General features: G+C 34.9%; 2 protein-coding genes across 2 annotated transcripts; one reads left to right on the top strand and one right to left on the bottom strand.

Annotated features, from left to right (window-relative positions):
• Positions 1-64: 64 nt before the first annotated feature.
• LOC101207216 (GTP-binding protein ERG) lies at positions 65-4,162 on the top strand. Its single transcript, XM_004134497.3, has 8 exons — positions 65-733; positions 1,138-1,227; positions 1,799-1,944; positions 2,191-2,349; positions 2,435-2,501; positions 3,036-3,143; positions 3,224-3,363; positions 3,570-4,162. The coding sequence occupies exons 1-8, from the start codon at positions 236-238 to the stop codon at positions 3,652-3,654; spliced, it is 1,293 nt and encodes a 430-aa protein (XP_004134545.1). The 5' UTR covers positions 65-235; the 3' UTR covers positions 3,655-4,162.
• A 584-nt stretch (positions 4,163-4,746) lies between these two features.
• Positions 4,747-12,308, bottom strand: LOC101206737 (CBBY-like protein). Its single transcript, XM_004134495.3, has 11 exons — positions 11,964-12,308; positions 10,452-10,501; positions 10,293-10,356; positions 9,696-9,744; positions 9,540-9,608; positions 8,454-8,515; positions 7,436-7,516; positions 7,098-7,252; positions 6,913-6,997; positions 5,577-5,720; positions 4,747-5,080 (listed from the first exon to the last, which is right to left on the bottom strand). The coding sequence occupies exons 1-11, from the start codon at positions 12,224-12,226 to the stop codon at positions 4,978-4,980; spliced, it is 1,125 nt and encodes a 374-aa protein (XP_004134543.1). The 5' UTR covers positions 12,227-12,308; the 3' UTR covers positions 4,747-4,977.
• Between the last annotated feature and the right edge of the window lie 1,166 nt (positions 12,309-13,474).

The raw sequence follows: 13,474 nt of genomic DNA, 5'->3' as shown, positions 1-13,474 counted from the left end.
AAATTTAGGGCTAAAATGGATTATAACTCAGAAGGATTATAAGGTTAGGGTCAAAAGTGAAATTGATATTGAAAGGATCGCTGATTGAGTAATAGCCTTTAAGCACAGGAGTGAGCTTTGTAAACCCCAAAAACCCCGACGGCAGTGAGCAGAGACCCAAAACCTCTACTTCGCTTCTTCACTTCTTCACTTCATATCTTCCTTCTTTCATTGATGCTTTGAATGAGAATTTGAGATGAAGGCTTTAAGGGCTCTGAGAATAGCCACCACCATTCCTCCTAAATCCCACCGGCCTTTCCTCACGAATCCAATCTTTCCCCCTCGATATTACTCTGCTCAACCTGAGCAAGATGATTCCAATCACAACCCTACTCTCTCCGACACTGAAAATGCCCCCGATTCTGTATTTGATAGTTCGCAGTTCGACATTCCAACCATGGATTCAACTACTAAAACCGAGCCTGACTCTGGTTGGGATAAGAAATATAGGGCAAAAGCCGACAAACTGATATTTGGGAAAGATTCCGAGGGAGTGAAATACAAGCTTATGGAGGAGGAGGAGGAAAGGCGACGGAGAGCGCTTGCCAAGTCTCTCCTTGAGGCGGTTTTGGAAACTGCTGATGATGACCAAGAGGATGGCGAGAGAACTGTGAAAGAGGAAGACCAGAAGTCTCTGGCAGTTGGGATAGTTGGCGCACCAAACGCGGGCAAGTCCGCACTGACTAATTATATGGTTTGTTCTTTAAGCTTTCAAGCCTCTTGACTGCACAACTTAGCTAATTTTCGTGTGATTTTTTAAACTTACGGTTGCTTAGAGCATGGAAGGTGTTTTCTTTTACATGCTTAGCTTTCCTTTTATAACAAATTCTAGTTTGATATGACTTCCTTTGTTGCAAATTCGTCGGATTTGTGGAGAATTTTTGGGTTGTTATTCGTCCTTTCTTGCTTCGAATTGTTGTTCGTTTCCTTAAAATGCAGAATTGCCTCCTTCGCCTCTTTTAGTCATAAGTTCTTCATTTATTTAGTTTTAACGTTTCTTATTATGAAGGGGGTTATGTGGAAGCAATCAGCTTTTATTGATTATGACATGAGAGATTGTAAATAGTAATTTTGTTATGTTTTTTTTTTTTTGTTTAGGTGGGAACTAAAGTTGCGGCAGTTTCACGGAAAATAAATACCACTACTCACGAAGTCCTAGGAACAATGACTAAAGGAAATACCCAAATTGTATGTATCATATTTTTATTTATCTGTAACTATTCAATTACAAGTGGTGTTGCTACTCTTTACCTAGTGCTTCTAGTTGGAGTTGTTTCTCAGTTTTTCGTAGTCATCCTAGTTTTTTCACATTAATTCATTGGAGAAGTTGTTAATCTTCCGTTGTTTTTGGGATGGAGCATAAAAGCTGAAGTGTGTCTCCTTTTCAAATAGAATGCATTTGCCTGTATGAACATGATTTGGTACATAAAAGCTATAGCTGTGTCGTCTATCAGAGATTTAGGGCAGTGATATTACTGTGAGAAGAATTCAAGTAATTTTAGTAGGATTGAATGTTTGTTGGAGATTTATTGGTTTGACCATAGGAATGTTGAAGGTGTTCGTTTAATTTAATTTGATTTAGTTTTCCATATAATGGCTCCTTTAGAAACTAAATATTATTGTGAAAGAGAGAACGATATGTAAAATCTCATATTATGCATCTTGAAGAGATTCGTCACTGTGTTCTTTCTTTTTGTTATTGCTACAGACTACAGAGGTAGTTAATTTGGGCTTTTTCTGATTTATTATGCCAATTCAGTGTTTCTTCGATACACCAGGGCTAATGTTAAAGAGCAAGGGATTCCCTCATAAAGATATGAAAGCTCGTGTGCAAAGTGCTTGGAGTTCAGTTGAACTTTATGATGTGTTGATAGTTATTTTTGACGTTCATAGACATCTTGCAAGGTTAGTAGTAATTTCTTCTGTCTCATTATAGAATATAGGGTTCTCAAATATGAAACTTAGTAACCACAAGCTTTACAATTTTTCCTAGTTTTTCCTTGAATGGTTTAGAAATTTTAGAATTACACCAGAAATTTTCTTTTTTTCAAAACTTCTCTTTTGTTATACTTTGAGTTGATTCCAGCTCCATTATGCTAGTATTGTGGTCAACCCTGATGGTTTAGCAGTTGACTCTTGGACTTTGTTTAGGCCTGATTCGAGGGTGGTAGGATTGATCAAACGAATGGGAGCATCCCCACACCCAAAACAGAAGCGTGTATTGTGTATGAACAAAGTTGATTTAGTCGAAAACAAAAAAGACTTGTTAACAGTTGCAGAACAATTTAAAGATCTTCCTGGATACGAAAGGTATTGCTGGTTCTTGTTTCAGATAGTTGACTCGCTTAGAGGCTCTTGAACATTCGTTTTCACTGAGAGAACAAACTTTGTATAGGTACTTCATGATCTCAGGGCTAAAGGGAGCTGGAGTAAAAGATCTTTCAAAATATTTAACGGAACAGGCATGTTTCCTATTTGTTCACTGCTATTATTCAGGCAAATATACCTAACGAGGATTCTCCACCTGATAAATGAATATTCCAAATGGTCTTCAACTCACCTGTGCTTGAACTAAGTTGAATTATAGTTTTAAAATTTGAAAATTAATTCTTTTAATGGTCATGCACTTTAGTAACAGGCATGCTTCCTATTTGTTCAATTCTATTGTTGTGTTTTAAGAAAACTAATGTTAAGAATTTATTTTTTATTATAACAATTCTATACTTGGAGGGATTTGTTTTAGCAACACTTGTAGTTCATCGTCATGTTCATTGGTGGTTTGTGCATTTAGCAACATTTAGAGGCTTAAATGCAACAGCTTAACCTTTGAAGGTGATTGATCAAATTGAAGTTTTGAGGTTTTGAATGTAACGACTCCCTATAGTTTAAGGGTGGCTTTATCAACTTTTTCTATCTTTTATTGTCATTGTCACCACCAATTATTCTGTTTATTCAGCTTAGACCTGCATTTAACTGGCTTACCCATCCCATATTAGGCCGTCAAAAGACCTTGGGATGAAGATCCATACACTATGAATGAAGAAATGATGAAGAACATATCACTTGAAGTTGTCCGGGAACGATTATTAGACCATGTGCATCAGGTGGAGATTATCACTATTTCCTTTTTTCTGAGTTGGCCAAGATATTCTTTTTGGTTCATTAACTTTGCTTCATATTTCAGGAAATTCCTTATGGAATTGAGCATCGCCTGGTTGATTGGAAAGAATTTCGAAATGGTTCTCTTAGGATCGAGCAACACTTTATCACTAACAAACCAAGTCAGCGCAAAATTCTAGTGGGGAAAAACGGCTCAAAAATCGGGTAAAGTGATACCTTGTGAATTGGGCGTATGTCTAGACTTCTCGCACTTTTTGCATTCAATTGAATTTTTATTACACTTTTTTGTTTTCCTCGAACTAAATATTAATCTTTAGTTTCCAGCGTTCCTCTAGTTCTTCACAATAAATTCCAACCATGGTAATTTTGGTTCCTAATCACCAGAAGGAAATCCATGTTCTGAATTTCAGGAGAATAGGTGTTGAAGCAAATGAAGAGCTAAGGTCTATCTTCAAGAAAACAGTGCATCTCATCCTCCAAGTTAAACTTAAATAATGCATCTGCCTGCTTCAACCAATTGAATGGAGAAAACTATAGCTCCCCTTTGTACATATACAAAATTGTTGTCGATTATCCTAAATTTGCAGATATCTTTCACTCCTTTAACTTATGTTAGGCATGAAGATGGAGGCTTCAGACACGTTTATTGTTTTAGAAGGATGGAAAAGCAAATTGAGGAAGAGAAGATTGTGGAGGACATTGTTCATGAAGTCGTCGGTGAGAAATGAGGTAGTGAGATTAAGAACTACTTGCTTGGAAGATTTTTGATCTATAATTCTAGTTTTTTCTTTCTCTTGTTCTAGAAAGTTTACTTTTTGGTCTTTATTACAATGTTGTAATTGTAAGCATAATGCAAGGTGCTTCAATTTTCAAGAGACAGGCATCTTGGCGTTGGTATTTAATTTAAACAAACTAGGATGGTAAATCAATTTATTTATATTTTTTTTTTTGAATTGTTGGTTTTATTTCTTTAATAATGAGATCCATGTCATGTTGTGGCTTATTTTGATATTCAATTTAACCCCCCCAAAAAAATTGTGAATATATATGTGTGTTGTGTATTTGAGTTTGGGAATTATTACCCTTAAACATTGAAATAACAGCAACACAACTCCTGAAAAATGATACGTATTTAAGTCTTGGTAAGAAGCTAGATATGGTATCCAATGTCATATTTTAAGATATACTTTCAACCATCAAACTTTCACTCTAGTTTCCAAATATGTTTTTAGTTAAAACATTTAAAAGTTTAGTTTGGTTTGTTGGTGGTTGGGATTGTTCAATTTGGATTTTGGATATCGTGTGTTCATCCTAAATTAGCAAATGTTGAAGTTGGAATAAGATGTTGAGTTTTTTATTTCAAGCATCTGAAGAGTTTTAGATGTGAATTCTTGAATTGAAGATATCTTTTTTTTTTCAACCTTCTTTTCTTCATTTATATAAATTTTACCTTTCTTTAATTTATTAAAATAAACATAGTCTATTATATTACTTTTCTTCGAGTGTATTGTAGTTAATTTATTTATTAAAGAGAGATCCGAACCCACCACTCCATTTTTACCTTAAGGCCCATTACGCAAATAAAGATGCAAGAGATTTTTTTTCTTCATATTAAATCTTCGTAAATGAAACCCTTTCTTTTATATTCTTTCACCTCATTCTTCAAGATTCAAAATTCAAAGAATTTAAGCCATAGCGATACATGTATGAATGGAATCATGAAAATAGTCGTGTAACGGTACTTGACATCGTCTTCATTCTTAACACCGATTTAACGGTAATGTAATGTAGAGGCAGCACAGAAAGTAACAATGAACCTCAAGACCAAGTCTTTTGCCGTAATCTGGTAATGGTTAAGCCACCGACTCCGAAGCCATCCATTATAGCGTTTGCTGAAGGGAACTCGGCTCTTGATGTCAAACTACAAAGAAGCAACCATGAAGTTGTTATATTACATCTAGAATTGCAGATTAAGTCGATTGCTATAAACGATATGGACAATAGTTTTTCTTTTTATCCAAGTCCCACTCAACTCGAGAAAAACTTTTCCTCCTGAATCAGAAACAAAGTTGACGAGATATATAATCAAGGAGTCTAGCCTCTTAGAGAAATGTAAATGCTACCTTTTTTCTATATATTGTAATGATGGAACCAATTTGGTAATGTAAAGAGTCTCGTCAGAGGTAACAGATTGAAAGCACATCTCATACGAAGAATGAAAGTGATTGGGTCGCTTAAACACAGTAAATACAAGAGTGATGGAATGTGTCGACTATGAGTCATTTCAATATTCAATCTAGACCCTAGATGATATATTGACAAGGAAGAGGAAGGAGAAGGAGAAGATGGCATTCCAACAGTTGTATTCAAGAGTTATCGGGTCTATCCTAGCTCAAACCAACTACATTGGGGATTACCTGCTTCGGATCACAATACGTGGCATTCCTATTCGTTCAGCTCCATCAATCCCTGACTGGGTTCCTGCAACAAGGATGCAATTGGAAACGGGTGTGCCAGCAAGTTCTGATCCAGCACGCAATGCACATATGATCTTGTCCAAACTTTATATAAAAAAAAAAAAGTCATTAAATAATGCACGTGATAATACTTTTTTGTAATCAACATATGTAATATTAAACATTGCAGTCAAATAAATCATCCATTCAATTATTTAAAATAAAATTAATAAAATTTAATTGAATTTTTCCCCTGTAAGAAACAACTTCTCGTTGACGTAATGAGAAGGAATAAATCTTCAAGGAATGCCAACTCTCCAAGGAAGTGAAAATAAAGAAAAAAGCAAAAAATTAGAGACAATCACAATCAGATCAAACTCGAACATGAGAAAACATTTAAAAAACAATGGACCGTTCCACTATTCCAAGATTCTCGCCATTTGAGAACCATACGATTCATAAACCACATAATGAAGATACTAAAAGTGTCCCATAAATACTACAAAGTTCACTACCAAGATACACGTGCATGTACATGTAAGTTAATAAGATTGAAAAGCATGCACAATACGTATTTTTGTGCAGAGATGAAATAGAAGAGTTTCCAAGAACGGTGACATATCTTTTTTCTACAACCATAAGTGAATTGAACCATTGGTCCATATTGGTTGCTTCTATTGCATCTCCATTGTTGCATTGTCTTCTAACACTCATTAATTTTCATTAAGAGGACATTTTGTACGACAGAAGGTGAAAGCAGCTGTGAAATTAAGTTCAAGAAGAGATGATGAAAGGTTTGTGCTATCTCCCTCACTTGGTAGCTTACTCTCCATCCCATGAGATCAGATACCAGGACCAGTAAGCTGTAAAAATCCAGGGCCATCTGTTTTCTTAAACTCTATATGACTTCTCGAAAAGTGGCAATCAAGCTAAACCACAATGATGAAGCTCTCCAAGAAATTAAGGCCAAGAAAAGAACTTTTTCCAAAGTTTCAAGTCCTCAAAAATATGTGTAATGTTATGTGTGGATTGGACCGCAATTATCCACTTCTTTCTTCTCATATTCCTTTTAAAAATTGCATGCCAACTAATTCATTTAGATGATGCATTATGTCTAGAAGACTTGAAGTATCAAATAATTGCAGATCCTACATTTCATCGTAGTCTGTTGGCCATTAACATGAAAACTATAATAAGAACAATAACAATAATAATAACAGAGAAATTTTACAACAGGAGTAAAAGCAAATCATAATATACATTCATCAACTTTATTTTAAAAAAAAAACAAACGGACCTTTCAGATGAGGTAGTATTTATCTCGACACTCAACTTCAGCGCCGATGCAACCTTCTTGGCTATCCTTTGTTTCTCAGCAGAAGCTAGCCCGTCAAGCAAGAATACAGCCCTTCAGTATCCAACCTTCAATATTTAAATTTGGAATAACAGAAAGCATGTCAACCAACATTGAAAAGGGACTACCTGCCTTCATTGCTTCTTTAGCTAGTTCCTCTTCCAAACCTGACTGCTTTGCTTGACCACTCACAAATTCACTATATAAACTCTGTCTCATCTCCTCATTCCCAACAATCTTTACTTTGGATATTCTCTCAGGTCCAAGCTTATTGATGATAGATCTAACAATTAAGCAACACATATTGGAAATCGTAGCATTAACATTGAGATTATGAAATTGTAGAAAAACAAATGAGCAAACAAGAAAACGAGAACATTGTGACAAAACATTCTGTAAATTGTGTGAAAGACTTTTGATCCAAATTTTCATCTGTGGTAATACTTTAATGGTAACAGAAACAGACCTAGCAATTTCTTCTCCACTCTTGCTGTAGGCTGTGAGAATAATCACAGGTATTCCCTCGTTATGAGCATTGTCAATGAAACTGCAGAAATGAAATGTAGCTCCTATTAATAAAAGGAACAATCGAGAGTAATTTGTAGATACAATTTGATAATTGACAATAGCTTCTGATATCAACTACTATTGTATGTGTAATCTTATTCAAAGTGAAGTGTAGAAAGTGACCAGCAATCATGCATAACATGATATTGCACAATATCTGAAATGTTAAATGCGAGTTAAACTGCAGATGCATAACCTGATATTGAGCACTATCTGAAATGTTAGTGTGAGTTTTAAACTGTAGATCATACTGTTATATTGAGAAATATCTGAAACCGTGCCTAAAATCGTATCTTCCCTTACAACGTTCCTAACATTTATTAGATTGATAAATGACAAATGAGTTGCTAATAATATTTAGTTTCCCCAATTTTCATAACATATCAAGGATAAAATCCTTACATTTTGTAGAATTTCATAAGCCAACTTCATTTAATGAGGATATTGATTTAGCTTAAGCTAAACTTGCTAATATGCCTGCCTATTTTATCTATCTGTCTTTTGATGCTGCTGCCAAGAAGATTGATAAGCTAACTGGGACTACTTCGGAAAGATCCCACTCTTGCAGGTCATGGTCATTTGAACTAAATGAGCATTACGAGAATCACTCCCGGATGATTTCATTAGAAATAAGAGAAGAATCAAGAACTTGCGTACCCTCCACAAAGGTGTATTCATAATCCATGATGATTGATGGAAGCACCTTCTACCATCATGGATTGAAGGTTAATTTCAACCACAAAGGTGCTTCCATCAGGCATCAACCATCAAGGATTATCAATTTTTCAACACTCTATCCAAGCATCATAGAAAAACCATATATTTCCACTTGAATATGAAACAGAAGCCTTCAAATTAAAAGAAGATGGATTAACTGACCATGTACCATTCAAACAGGATGCAGTTCAGAGACTTACTCTTCAACTCCAGGCCGTAGAGGTAAACTTTGTGAAACCATCAATTCATCTGATGCCTTTTTCTGCCAACGATGGATAAAAAAATGTTTCTTCATATTTTAAAACAAAACAAATTAAATTAAAAATTAAGAGAGAGAAATGGAGGGAGAGAGGGGGGTGGGAGAGAGAAAGACAGAGAAATTGTTGCTAGCCTCAATTTGTATTGTTAACAGTAAATAACAAAAGATTTATGTTCTAAAAAAATAGTTACAGACGAAGAGGGGAGGATAGGGGCATGCAAAGCAACTTATGCACCTGAAGAGATTAATGAAAATTGAAAAATAGGACCTAGATGGAGATGTTACTGGTTAATCCATAAATTTTTCGTTGTCAATAGACTCAATACACTGTAACATTATAAGCATTTATGTTCAAATCCAATATCAACTAGACCATAGATTTGTGTTTTAGATTGCTTATTCACTGGCGGGTCCTCTCTTCACGATGAAAAATGCCATGAGGTAGTTTAGAAAGGGATAAATAAAAGATAGTTTTAGGAAAGGGATACAGGGTCTTGTATAAAGGGGAGTCAGTCAGTTTTTTTTTTTTTTTGAAAAAGTCTTATTAAGTACAACTTGGGGATGAGGGGATTTGGACCCAGGACCTCTTATCGGAAACATACAGATGCCAGTTGAGCCGAGCTCATTGGCAAGTCAATTGGGATTATCAAGGCTAGATGTTTGTTTTCTACAAGGAAGTGCTTTAATTTTCCATTTTGCTTTATCATTCATCCAGTTCAAAACTTTTGTCAAGTAATTCATGGATGTCAGGAATTGAAGGATGGCAAATCCTCACCGGAAGCTTTTTTACCAAGTACATTTCAATACACAGAATAAACTAGTGGTCAAACCCTCTTCTCGTGAGGAGAGGAAACTTAAAGATATATGCGTACATTTTACAGAACTGGAAGTGTCTTTATATAAGCAAATATCTTTAAGAAAAAGAATGGTTATAGACTTCTCTTTGAACTACCTGCCTAAGGGAACCTACAATCAAGCAACTTAGCAATAATTGTCAGGTATTTCATTCATATATGGTTTATAGTACCTTTTCTCGCAGAACACTTTTAATAAACGATTCCTTCTCATTTGTTGGTAGTGAAGTCGGCCAACCAATCTATAATGAAAGTGTTACATAACCAATGAAAAAAAACAATGACCAAAAGTAATAGTTCATAATTCCAATACAAGAAAAGAAACTTACACGATTAAAATACATAATTAGCATCCGTTCCTCGTTAGCAGCATTCTTCCTGTGATAGAAATTAATACGATTTTCAATAATCTTAACTCACAATAGTGATAGAGCCTTAATTAGAATAAAGCTGTGCTGCTGTGACAAGTTACTGAAACAAGTAGATTTCTCCTCTTCAATGATCTTTTGTTTTTTACTATAAATTGGCTGATAACCTCTTCCCTATTTTCCTTAATCATCCGTTAGAAGATGAGGCAAAATTTCTCTGGCTCAACTGTATGAAAAGCTTTTCATGGCAGGTCAGATAGAAACATCAAATAAGACTTGAGATGAGGAAAGAGAGAGAGTAAAGTTACAAGTCTTTTCTATGAGAAACAAATTTCATCAAAGAAATTAGAAACATAAAGTTATAAGTCCAACTTAAATCTGAGTTATAAATATAGTTGCCATGGTTCGAAGTTTGATAAGTTTGAGGGATAAAAGTAAATATAATCTTTAAGATGCCAAATTTATCATATATTCAATTTAAAAACGAGAAAATTAAGAAACCACAATGACATCCTTTCAAAATATAGATAGATTAGATAGTATCAACAAGAGTTACACCTGACAAGGTCTGAATATACAGGTTCAGTCCAATTTGCACAGTCAAGTCCAAGCTTACGAAATGCTGTCAGCGCAAAGTTAGATAATGATCATTCAAAACACATATAAATCCCAATTAAATTAACTACAGAATTCAGATAGGTATGATAATTTGAGCACCTTCATTAAAAGCTTGGCGATTAGTTGAGCGATATGCATCCACAAGGACTCTGGAAGGAAGGGAGAAAAGAGTTAAGGGAAGAAACTCCAACCTTGCTTGACTTGTGAAACATTGCAAACTTAAAAAAGCATAGAAATATTGATTGTTTATTATGTCAAATCACCTAGACAATATTGTCCAACAACCCGAACTCAAATCAATGTTGCCTTGAGCCTATTGCCACCCTGGGAACATCCCGTTTACACTTGGCTACCTTTCTTAGCTTTTATTGTCAATATTTTTTCGGCTATTTTTTTTAGCTTTTAATGTCAATAATTTTTCTTTCTTTCTTTCTCTTGGTTTATCTGCAGAAGCTTTTATGGGCAACACTGTCGTCAAAACTTAAAAAGAACTTAGTACATATTGGATCTAGATTTTGTAAGAGAAAAGGGTTAAGTCATCCAAATGCATGGTTAGAAAAATAAATACCTTCTTGGTCTACTTTAACTACAGACAAGGGCCTTTTTAACGTGATTGGTAGATTGACGGGAACAAGGCCACGGCTTAAGATGAGTGATCCAGTACTTGCTTGGTTCTTCTTAGTTAAATCTTATTGGAACTGGTTGTTTACCTTGTATATTTAGTTATTTTCCCCCACGTCAAGCGGCCAGGTGTAGTTAAAACTGTCAGTTATTCCTAAGGAAGTTCGATCATTTTTCAAGTCTGAATCGGATATCTTCCGTCTCCTAAAAATTTATTATTATTAAAATGAAAAAAAAAAAATCAAAGAACTTTCCCACTTTCTGATTCTTTAACATTTATGTACAGTTTATGGTGGCTAACGTTGTCTCTATTGATGAAAGTGCTCGTCTAAGATTTAATTCAGCGTTTTTTTTTTCCATTCAGATCTATAAATGAGGGAAGACAACCAATCTTCCGGTTTCCATGCTTGGGCCGTTCGAAAGATCGTAGGTCCAATAATTTAAGAGTCCTGTCTACCGAACTTCAGATGGTGTGCAATAATGGCCAAAACTTTTCTTTAATTCAAAATGCCAACAAGATAAAATGACGAGTATGGTCAGGAACGTGATAAAACAAAAGAGCCTACAGAAGTAAAACTGCAAGCAGTAAACACACTGAATTAGAAGTCTAAAGATATATTGGTGAGGTAAAAATGGTGGGATTAATCGTCGCAACCCAATCATCTAGTAGACTTTACTTAAATGGTGTCCATCGGAAGGGCGTTTATGCGGGCAGATAAAAGAAAACAATAATACTGGTAACAGTACAGAAGAAACCATAAAGCTAGAAACAAACCAGCTTCGTGAATTTAAAACATAAATCGAACGGAGAACAAGAAGCGGTGTTACAGCGTCATTACGTCTTTGAAATTGAAAACTGGCTAGATATTTGTCTAGTACTTATCCATAAAGAGAAGAAGCAAACTCAGATAAACCGAACAATTCAAACCACAAAGAATGAGTAAAAAGATTGAATGCATGAAATAAAAATAACAATAGAGGGAAAATCACCCTTCGACTTCGAGAAGAACTGCGAGTTCTTGGGGTGAGTCATTGTTAGAACTGCTGGAACTGCTGAAAGCTGTTAATCTTCTAATTCGTAAACTCGAGTCTACAATGAAATTGTAGCTTCTGGAGAAAACAGATAGACGTGGAGAAGACGGATAGAATCTGCTTGGAAGGTGTTTAGGAATGGCATGGGAGTATGAGCAATTGCAAGCTGTGGTTCTTTTGATAGGGTGAGTATAGAGAATGGAGGAGTAGGTAATTTCCATGGCAGTTGCTGAAGGTTTTGGAGCGCAGCTCTGATGACCTTCGCGCTGATTTCACTACTACTTAAGTTTTTTCTTTTTGCCCTTTGCAAAAAAAGATCTGTCCACGTCCGCTACTCAGATTATAGGGAAATAAACACTTGGACCATTGTTGTTTAGTGTAAATCACTCAAATTAATTGACCAAACTGTGTTAGTTATCTATAAACAGTTATTTAAGAATCCGTTGGACCGTTGTTTATGAAGATAATTATAATTAGTAAATAAATTATGGGATACGGAATTTGGACTACGCTAAATACGTGAAATCTTCAAGCCTCGTTTTTTATTTTTCCATTTTTTTTTTTTTTACCTTTTTACATATTGTTTTTGCTAGGTATTAAGTCGCGGTGAGTTTATAAATATTTAAAGATATGGTATATTGGTCTACGAAATTATTTTCTCCTAGTAGTTATTACGGTGTATCTATAGGCATAGTTGATTAGATCTTTTGTATAAGGTTCATAAATGTTGAAACCAAACACCTTTTTGGTTGTATCTTGTACCTAAATGAGTGAAGCATGCACCATGGGAGGTCTTGTAGGGTCGTATCTTATACCTAATATTATCTATTGGAGATCAATATAAGTAAAACATGCACTGTTGGACGTTTTGGTATGACTGGTGTTGACTCGTTTTTACTGGACTTGCACTGTCACGTTTTCAACTATGACTTTGTGTGTATTCATGGATTTATTGTTTTTGTTGTTGTATGTGTCAATTATTTATTTTTATCAAATATCATGCATACAAAGTATAGATGTTGATATTATTGAAGTGGAGAAAATAAAATAAAATATGCATAAACGATCAATCAAGTCCAAATGAACGTGCATCGTATTTAGTTGGTTGATACATATGGTTAACACCGCAAGACTCGCACCTAAGAAAGGCAAAACTTTGGCTAAGTGTTAAAAGAATGTGTTTTGATTGGAGTTGGGGCAGTAAGAGATTGGTGATTTGACGTAGTACGCTAGAAAACAAGGTTATGCGATAAGACTCTTAGTAGAAAAAGTATTGTTATGCACACTACGAGAGAATAAAGACTTTGCGATAAGAAGTTCAAGTAAGGAAACTTCTCGAAAATCTTATAAGCATGTTTAAGTTAAATCTGAAGCTAACACGTGCACCACTAAAAGTATGAGTTGGCGAGCTAACAAGATTTTAAGGGTAATTAAGCTAATTTGGAAGTAGTATAAATATAGAGCTTTAG

This window comes from Cucumis sativus, chromosome 6 (genome assembly GCF_000004075.3).
Source record: "Cucumis sativus cultivar 9930 chromosome 6, Cucumber_9930_V3, whole genome shotgun sequence".
In the NCBI taxonomy this organism is placed as follows: Eukaryota; Viridiplantae; Streptophyta; class Magnoliopsida; order Cucurbitales; family Cucurbitaceae; genus Cucumis; species Cucumis sativus.
This window is presented reverse-complemented; position numbering and strand designations above follow the sequence as displayed.

Excerpts from the sequence above, each read along its gene's own strand:
- LOC101207216 (XM_004134497.3), top strand. The coding sequence starts at position 236 with ATGAAGGCTTTAAGGGCTCTGAGAATAGCCACCACCATTCCTCCTAAA. Across the intron at positions 2,502-3,035 it reads CAAAATATTTAACGGAACAG|GCCGTCAAAAGACCTTGGGA; the intron begins GCATGTTTCCTA and ends ATCCCATATTAG. Across the intron at positions 3,364-3,569 it reads AAAAACGGCTCAAAAATCGG|GAGAATAGGTGTTGAAGCAA; the intron begins GTAAAGTGATAC and ends TCTGAATTTCAG.
- LOC101206737 (XM_004134495.3), bottom strand. The coding sequence starts at position 12,226 with ATGGAAATTACCTACTCCTCCATTCTCTATACTCACCCTATCAAAAGA. Across the intron at positions 10,502-11,963 it reads GTTCTTCTCGAAGTCGAAGG|AGTCCTTGTGGATGCATATC; the intron begins GTGATTTTCCCT and ends CCTTCCTTCCAG. Across the intron at positions 5,721-6,912 it reads AATACTACCTCATCTGAAAG|TTTGGACAAGATCATATGTG; the intron begins GTCCGTTTGTTT and ends TTTTATATAAAG.